The sequence below is a fragment of the Pyrus communis genome, chromosome 11, assembly GCF_963583255.1.
Source record: "Pyrus communis chromosome 11, drPyrComm1.1, whole genome shotgun sequence".
In the NCBI taxonomy this organism is placed as follows: Eukaryota; Viridiplantae; Streptophyta; class Magnoliopsida; order Rosales; family Rosaceae; genus Pyrus; species Pyrus communis.
In genome coordinates this window covers 7,005,547-7,015,235 of record NC_084813.1, presented here as the reverse complement: position 1 = coordinate 7,015,235, position 9,689 = coordinate 7,005,547, and the positions used below count along the sequence as shown (strand labels likewise).

The 9,689-nt window shown below is 32.2% G+C and overlaps 1 protein-coding gene across 1 annotated transcript; it reads right to left on the bottom strand.

The window, feature by feature from the left end:
* Positions 1–1,235: 1,235 nt before the first annotated feature.
* On the bottom strand, positions 1,236–2,807 carry LOC137707921 (glyoxylase I 4-like). The gene is made up of 3 exons (XM_068446864.1): positions 2,511–2,807; positions 2,267–2,372; positions 1,236–1,638 (listed from the first exon to the last, which is right to left on the bottom strand). The coding sequence occupies exons 1-3, from the start codon at positions 2,663–2,665 to the stop codon at positions 1,381–1,383; spliced, it is 519 nt and encodes a 172-aa protein (XP_068302965.1). The 5' UTR covers positions 2,666–2,807; the 3' UTR covers positions 1,236–1,380.
* Between the last annotated feature and the right edge of the window lie 6,882 nt (positions 2,808–9,689).

Genomic DNA, 9,689 nt, shown 5'->3' with positions numbered 1-9,689 from the left:
TTTTCTTAAAGTAACTTTTTTAAAATAAAAAATTATGTAGATTATTCTAATTTAATTTTATGAACATTTTAACCTAAAAATATTCAGATTCTGACAAATACTGATAAATCACTAACCGATACCGTGAAACTTGTTAAACACTATGAAAAAAATATGAAACAAACGAAAGATTTTTTAATCACTTTAGCTGTTATATTTAAATTTGGACCGCTAATTTTTTTTTTTTTTTTTTTAATTTTTTTTTACCGTTGAATTTCATCAAATTGGATCTTAACCGTTGGATTCAATGAACTTATAATATATAAAACTAAATAAAATATACACATATGGTGCGTCAGTTCCACTAAAATTTGAGTTTTAACCCAAAGTTGAAGAAGGCCTAATGGCACTGGAACCAACTAAGAATGCAGGTAGGGTCTCTTACGTCTTGCTCCAATCTTTATAAATTAAGATTGTCACTTAGCTATTGTAAAGCAACGATCATCCGCTAAGCTTAATCGATCCTAACGTCTAATAAGACTCAATTTACCTACTATTTTAAATTTTTTTACAAGTAATGCTATTCATATCATATTTTTGTATTACATTTTCATACCATTTTAGATGGTATTTGATGTGGACAACCACATCATTTGAATTAATCAGATTTTTAAATTTAGTTCATTATTTAATAAACTAATAATTAAAAAAAAAACTAATTAATTAAATGATGATTATGGTATACGAGTCTCTCCTTCATTTTCTTGAATTTTGCAAATTTTTCAAATGATGTGGTTGTCTACATCAGATGTTATTTAAAGTAGTACAAAAATATAATACAAAAACATGATATGAATAGTATTACTCATTTTTTTAACTTTTCAAGTCTTTTCTTGGAAGTTGAAAGAGAAGTTTCGATGGCAAAAATAATAAATAAATAAATTTCAATATTTCACATAAAGAAGTGAGTTTTTCTCTTTGTACTTTTACGGTCTGATCGATCGCAACAAGTGTCGCACTAGGGCCAAGTTGAGCAATAGAAAAATTGATTTAATAAATAAATATGAATGTATAGTTGATCTGATGATGCAATCACCTTAAAATAATTCAAAGTTTGCACTCAAATCAATCCATATCACCATCTGCAACTCTCAACACACAAAAAAAACGAAAAGAGCAAAGAAACAAAAGCAATGATGTATTGGTCTCACAATATGCTGGCCAGCTCAGAAGATTCCCACACTTGACACAGCTACTAAAATAACCATTTTCAATTAATTAATGTCTTGTTACAAAAACCCACATAATAGTAATACATAGAGCACAAAACAACTAGTAGTACATGGTAGTAGTAGTAGTAGATCTTGCTTCCTCTCATGAATCTTATTGCCACACAATTACTTACTGCTGAATCACTCTTATCTGCGGCTGCTGCGGTTGCTGCAACATAGGCAGGTTTACAAGGGAACATGCCCGAGCCATCCCGCCGGCGATAGGAACCACGGGGAGATTGTCGCAGTCACATATTTCAATCATGAAGCCATCCGGGTCATGGAAGAACAACTGATCAACGTGAATGCCACCTTCTTCCACCATGGATCGCTTGTATTTCAGTTCCATCTCCTTCAGCTTCTTCTCAACGGCTCCCATGCTCTCACACTAAACGCCAAGACCCAAGAAAAAAGTTACAAACTTTAGCCACCAACTTATACAGTAAGATAAGAAAGGAAGGAGTCAATTTCAATTTGCCTTTTCTTCTCTCATTCTACCAAAGTCCTAGGCAACCTCTTTATAACTTCTTACCTTTGTAATTTCTTTGTTATTTAATTAAATTTCTTGATAATTTTTTTTATAATTATTACATTGTTGAACTGTCAATTGGACAAAGATTAACTTATTTTATTTCGACGTCAGACATATTAGTAACGTTATACTGCAGATTTTACTTGTTAGGTATAACTAGCTTAGCTTTCTTATCTTTGTCTACATCTTTTAATTCCTGCTTCTCGTTAAGATATGATGAGGCTTAAATTTGAAAATTTCATTAGCCCAAAAAAATCAGTAATCTTCTATTCTTCTTGAACTATTTGAAAAGGATAACCTCCACATCCAAAGATTAGCAAGCAAATTAAGCAACAAAGTGAAAATCGGAAGAAAAAAAAAATTAAGCAGCAAGAACAATTCAATCCAAGAAGAATTCAAAGCATAAAGAGGAGAACAATTCAATCCAAGAAGAATTCAAAGCATAAAGAGGAGAGACAATAGAATCTAATTCAAAATTAATTACCTGAAAAGAAATATGATTATCCTTAGGATTAATCTCAGTTTTCTTGGGCATGTTCTGTGGATCCTCAGATTGCAAAAGATGTATTCCAATTCCATACCCAAATAACCTACAACACATCATATGCAGCACATTCATCATAACCTCATAAAAATATTAATTTCTTGAAAGAAAATTCCCAAGAAACCATTCTTATTCAAAGTGGGAATTAATTAATTTTCTATTTTTTATTTTTTAGGAAAAGTACCATGCCCCATCAAAATCAAAGGAGCCAGGCCTCCTAATTGGTACAAAGCCGAGGACATTCTGGTAAAAATTTATTGATTCCTCAACTGATCGGCAGATGAGGGAGATGTGGTTCAAAGATTTCAGATGTAGAGGGTTTGCCATGGTTTCCTTCATGATCGATGCTGCTGATCAACGTGGCTTCAAGCTACGAAATCAGAAAATGAATCAAAAAGCGAAAGAACTGAACAGGATGCAAAGGTTGAAGTGGAGAGCTGGAGGGAGCACAGGAATTTGGAAAATATATGAGGAGGAAGTTGTCGAGGCTGTCACGGCAAAAACACTGGACGATGTTTATAGGAAGAAATGGGAAGCTCTCTATATAGAGAGCTGATAGAGCTTCATGGCTGCCATGTGGCCCTCTCATGTAACGTGTCGGATGGTTATGACTCTGACACGTAGATTCGACGTTGCTGATGACTAGGAGCGCGAGCACCAGCGACTATCAATTTTTTTTTTTTAATGTACTTTTTGAAAACAATGTTCATGTGTAAGTTATCTATAACTTATATGATTACGAGTGTTTGTGTTTATATTTAAAATTCTATGTTCGAATCTCTCTTTTTACAACTTAATATAAATTATCTTTTCGTTTGTTAAAATAATGTTATGCCGTTATTTAGCTCCAAAATACATCAACCATTTTGTTTGACATTTATAAAAGAGCCCTTTTTTTTAGATAGTTATTTATATATATATATATATATATATATATATATATTAAAGTACGACAATATATTGGTATTAAAAACTAATAATTTAAATCAAAACAACCTCTAGGACTCACTGATTGTAAGTAAGTTTACAAGTGTCATTAAATAAGTAAAAATAGTTACAAACATAATCTTCACTAAATAATTAAAAAAATTCAATTTTACGCAACCAAATAAAGAAAAAAAAAGTTTAAAAAACTCTCTTTAAAGTTTCACTTGAATATATAGCATTATTATATAATAAAATTGAAAAGAAAATCGTTTTTTAAGGTGTTGTTATTGTTGACACTCCTAATATCTCATTGTGCACTCCAAATTTTTACATTTAGAAAGAAATTTGTTTTTTAATAAAAGTGCACTATAAGATTTTAAAGTGCTAATAATTTTTTTTTTTTAATATATAACATTATAACATATAAATATAAGATACCAAAATTTTTTTGGAGCCCTTTAAATTTGGAGGCCTTGTGCCATTGCACTTTTCGCTTTCCCTCAACGCCACCTCTACCGTTATTACACAAGATAAAATGATTTACAACTTAATATAAATTATCTCATCATTTGTCAAAATAGTGTTATGTTGTTATTTAGCACCAACATACATCAACCATTTTGTTTGCCGTTATTACACTCGATAAAATGATATACTACGTAAATTGTTGCTTAGTACAATGAGAATTTCAAAACAAATATCTGAGGCCGGAGTCCCCGCCACGTAAGCAGCACAAAATTTTTATTATTTTTCTGTCTGTTGGTGCAGAATTCACGGGTGTTAACGTCACCTATAATGTAAAATTAGTTACGAGCTTTTGTAGAGATCCTACTCTTCGGTGCACAAAGTAGGTGTTTTTCAGGCAAGATAAACATGGTGGAAATTTGAAATAGCTTTCTAGAGTCTTCCTTCGCATGGGTGTCACTGTCAATTTTTGATCGATGAAAAAAAAGAAAGTGTAAACCAATCAGTTCATAAATAGGTGACAAAAATCGATCTTCCACTGGGGCCTTGTTGTCTTCCGTTGTTATAATTTGGTGGGAGTTCACTTTTAATATCTTTACGATTTCAATTGTCCCAATTTTAATTTTATGATTAAACAACGATGCAACATGTTATTTTTTGCATTTTTTTTTCGTTAATTAAATGGATGAAAAATGTAATTACATCATTTGTTAAACTACAAAAAATGAAATAGAGAAAATTAAAATTACAAGAACTACTATATCGCTTCTTGTCCAAAAAAAAAAAAAAAAAAAACACATGAACCAAAAGTGAATTTCAACTAAATTATAGGAATCATAAGTGCATAATGTTACACTTACCAATTTGAGACCTTATACGGTTACTATTAAAGAGGTGGTACACATATGATATGAAAAACATAATAAAAGTAGCATTTTTGTTAGATATGTGTTATTATTCTCATTTTGTTTACTCACCTTATCTGGTTTTTACGTATTTATGACAAGTTAAAAATTAAAACGGGTGAATTGAACGAGTAAAAGGGAGGGGAGAATTTCAATTTGAGACCTTCGGGTCAGAGTCGACCTTGAGGGGATGCAAGTGGTGCCACCTCACAGGGTTTCAGATTTTGTTTTTCTTCCTGTTTGTAAAAAAATATATAAATATTTGTTGTGTACATATCATTGAACGGATTTGCAGCGTAGTGGCTTTCGTATTTTTTACCATGCGCCGTGGTGTTCGATTCTTGGAGCTGTTTATGTTCACAATCAAGTTCGAACCATCCTTACTATTACAAATAAAACTAATACCACTATGCTAAGTAAAATTTGTAAACACAGTTCGTAAGTTTGTATTTATATGCACAGGTTTAATCTTGAAAAATAAAAATTAAAAAAAATTCATGCAACAATTCGTACTTTTTTTTTATTTTTTTTTATTTTTATTTTTATTTATTTTTTATTATAAACGATATTATCTACATTAATGGGGTGGAGGAGTAGGCTAAACCTCACAATGGGTTAGCAATAATGTGGTTCAAATTCGGTTTTAGTAATAATCAAACCTAAAACCTCTCACTTACGTTTAACTTTTGCACAGAGTCCCCAAAATCTTAAGGCGGACCTTGCTTCATGTAACATTGGTTCATTATTTGGACCATATAACTAGTATTTCTAATGTTAGAGGACGTCTCCAGTTTGAATTTGCCATATTCCAAATGAAATAAAAATAATTGTTTGATACAATTAGAAAAGGGATTGGGATGAAATAGCTTGCAACTTGGTTTGCCAAACTAGCACAATTGGCGCATGAAGGGTCTAAAATGATCCTTATAGATACCCATGTACCGACACTTTCGGAGCTATCGATGTGACTGTTTTTCACCCATAACTTTAATATTACTCACAACTTTAATATTTCATGTTGGTCACGAAAAAATCAAGGTATTCTGCCAGTTTGAAATGGACATGATTAAATTTTGAGTGGTCTAAAAGGATTTATGACCAAATTTAGAGCCATATCCATACCTTCCTGCCTCAAATAAAGTGGAGTGATCATTGTGGAGCAAAAAATAATCAAGAAAATTATAGAGGTAACACGTAGACTTTTGGGTGAAAATAACAAAATTATCCTCGAGGCATACCGGGATTCCCATGCGCATGCAACGAACAATAACGGCTCAATCAAGGAAGAGTCAAAGGTGATCAAAATGGTATTTATTCAAATCTCTCTCATCACTCCTCATCAAATCCTTATTCAAAAGGCAACTCCCAATTTTCTTATTTAATTTAGGATTAATTAATTACCATGTTAATTGCAAAATATTATTTCACATAAAATCTTGCAATTATTTACACAAATCCACCATATATGGCCCGCCACTATTCTCCAAATAGGGTCGGCCGCTCCCCTATAAATAGTCTTATTCTCCCACTAAAAAGCTAAGTTATTTGCGACCCACAAACTCCTAAGCACATTCTTTTCAAAATGCTAACTTTGGCATTGAAGATTCTTCGGCCAAAGCCCCCCATTCATCATGGGCGCATGAGGCTTTTGGCCTTAATATTATGTGTTATTATTTTGCAAGTACATTTTCTTCAAATGAGAGAACGGTAGAAATTTGTATCCACAATCATCAACAACTGGAAAGCTAACCTAAACTCTTTGATAACTTGTAAACATGTCACATTTATTTGAATGTGACTGGAACTTAACCATTGGTTTAGATTCAGAAGTGGACCATGAACACAGTCTTCACATTGCTTACGCAGCCAAGTAATATTTCCCCTTGTTTGACAACTTACAATTGTGAAAGACGAAAGTTTCCAACTTTTGACTAACAAATTAGGTTTTGAGGTTGAACTTGGTCATGAACAAGAATTAATTTCAATTTTTGCTGCATGCCGTTCAGTGTCCTTTCCCCTAGAGCTCCAAACTGGAGTCAAGGACTCGAGGGTAATGAAGTCCATAATTACGACTGGCTTAAGAGGAAACAAACTGTGTTACCAACGCCTAGGGTGGACAGCCACGTCATTTAATTTAATCTGATTTTTTTTCAATTAAAAAAAATTAAAAAATTAAAGAAAAAGACCCAAAAACCTAGCAAACGTGAAGCTTCTGAACCTCTCCTCCCTCCCCCTACTCATCCGTAGCCACCGTCTCCCCACAACCCTTTCAATCGTATTAACCCATTATTTTTTACCATTGAAATTCCTTCCTTTGCATTATAAAAGTGCATCTACCATTGAATTCCTTTCTTTGTTGCTGTGTATCCTTTGTTGCAGACTAATCAACAGAAAAAGTGTATGTTGTTCAATTTTCAAACCAAACTGTTGTTCATGACGAAAAAATAATGACAGATGCTCTTAATCACCAGTAAATATAGCGAAGAACTTTGATTCGAGGGTGATGGGGAGACGGTGGCTACGGAGGAGTAGGGGAGCGAGGAGAGCGACGGAGGTTTTTAGGGTTTTCTATTTTTTTCGTTCTTTTCTATTTTTATAATTCTTTTAATTGATAAAAAAAATCACCTTATTTCAAATTATGTAGATTTTCACTTCGCTGTCACAAAAAAATTTGTGACACGAATAGGTGGTAAAAATAGTATTATTTGATTTATCATGTTGTATTTTTACAACCATATTAATTACATGGCATATATAATATAACCATAAACTTTTCACTCAAATGGTTTTATGTGTACGTAGGGCTTCCCAAGTGAACAACACTTTGTTTTTATGTTATATCTTTTCCAAATAAACGAATGCAAAGTATCTGTTTTCGATTGTGGAATGACACTTCAGATTCTTACACACTACGGAAGGATACTTAAATGGAGCACAGGGACAACACATATGAGTGATATGCAACACAAATGGCAGTTAGAATTTTTTTCATGCGAATTACTTTGCCTGATTATTATGAAAAAAATTGAAGTTACGTCATAAAACTAATTCTCAATAAGAACATGTAGCTCGTTATAAGAATATACAAGTTACATAATTTTTCAACAACACTTCACATTCTCACTTATTTATACAAGTTCCATGGAATCTAAACTTAAAATTCAGCTCTTCATGTTGGTTGAATCATATTACTGTATTGAGTTGAGAATATGAAGATTAAAATTACTTGAAACCATATTATATATGGTACATCTATATTTATCTAATACAATACAATACAAGACTAAAATTTGCTACCAATTAGGTAATTTTCTCTCACATTTTCTTTATACAAAAGGAAATTAGGTTAGCTCCCGTTTACTTTTGGTTGACCTGGCATCCATTATACACATTTTTCAATGGAACATGATGGACAGTTGGAGTGCAAAATATAAATATGCTTTATAGAAGTATATTATCAAAATACTCGATTGATCAGATGCCTTAAGGCTTTTAAGAACTATCTAGTTGGCCATACTTTGTACAAAGTGTAGACTATGAATGATGAATCTAAGTGCCGAAATCAAACAAAGCAAAATCATCTCGCTATGTTGAGAAAGGATGCATGCATGCATCATAGAAGGGCAGGAGGGATTGTACGTACTGTTTCAATTGAAGCACGGGGAACATATAAAAAAGGGATGACTCAAGCAGAGGTTCTTCTGCCTGAAAACGTGAGGAAAATATATGTTTCACCATAGATTACTTGGCAATATGGAGAGTAATTTAATCTTTTATAAACTCAGGCAAGGTCCCTCCTCTTATCAATGTGGAACTCATTCTCAACATGCCCTCTCATGTGTGACGAATTTTCAAGCCTAACACGTGGACAACACAATGGAATGACGTGGAGCATGTGTGGCCGTTTGGCTTCACATGCAGATCAACTTGATCTGATACCATAAAGCGTTGAGGTTCTACCATAAAACAAATTAAATATAAAGAGTACATCAATGTCTTATAAACTCATGCAAGGTTCATTCTCCCATATCATTCTCAACAAAATGAATTAGGGCCAAAGAGGGGTAGGACCAGAAAGTGGAGTAGTCGGGCCTAAGAATTTCTTGGACTCAAGGGAATGGTAATTAAGAAAAGAAAAAAAAAAATTAGGATTTCATCCTTTCCTCACAATGTTATTTAATTGAAACCTTATTGGTTTTCAAATTTTTATCAAAGTCCTTTGACTTTGTCCACGTCACTATTTAATTTGCCAACTCAACATTTTATATCATTTTTTTAAATAAAACAACCTAAAATTGAGTGTTTATCTCCTAAATTTAAGGCAATTAATTAATCAATCTAAATTTATTATATTCTTAAATGTTACATTCTATTTCTCACTTTCTTTCTGAAATCATCTCTATCTATTCTTGTTTCTTTGTCTTCCCCATAGTTCCAACTCCCTGTGTTGTGCAACATCTATCTATTCTTGTTTCTTTGTCTTCCCCATAGTTCCAACTCCCTGTGTTGTGCAACGTCTCCACTTAGTACAGTCATCAATTTTTTTCTTCTTTTTAGCTTTTTAAAAAAAAAAAAAAAACTGATATTAATATTTGTTGTTTAATATGTGGTTGTCTACACTTATATATCACAGGTACAATTAAGTTTTTCTACACAAATTTCTTTGGGTGCAATTTTCTTTTATTGGTTAAATTTCATTATATATATTCTATGTGTACAATATTTTTGGGTTGTTTTAGTATATGTTCCACATAATATAGGTACATTTCATTTGGTTGTTGCATTTTATGTACCCATATCCCTACATATCATTATATGTGTATTGTTTTTGGTTGTAAAATGCATCCATTTGTCAATAGATCACTTTTGGTACATTTTATCCATATTTTATGAGGATTATAGGTAGCTTACGCATATTTTCATAGGCACTATATTTGTTGGAATGTATATGGGTAAATTTTTTTTCATTGATATGAGAATGTATTCATGTGGAGTTTGCTATTAGGTTCATTCTTTTTTTAATTTTTTTTTATTAAGAATGTCTCCATGTTTTTGGGTTTGAAGAA

Bases quoted from the DNA above. Each gene is read 5' to 3' on its own strand.
- LOC137707921 (XM_068446864.1), bottom strand. From the start codon at position 2,665: ATGAAGGAAACCATGGCAAACCCTCTACATCTGAAATCTTTGAACCAC. The intron at 2,373-2,510 runs GTACTTTTCCTA...GATGTGTTGTAG, and splicing joins TTTGATTTTGATGGGGCATG to GTTATTTGGGTATGGAATTG. The intron at 1,639-2,266 runs GTAATTAATTTT...CTTGGCGTTTAG, and splicing joins ATAATCATATTTCTTTTCAG to TGTGAGAGCATGGGAGCCGT.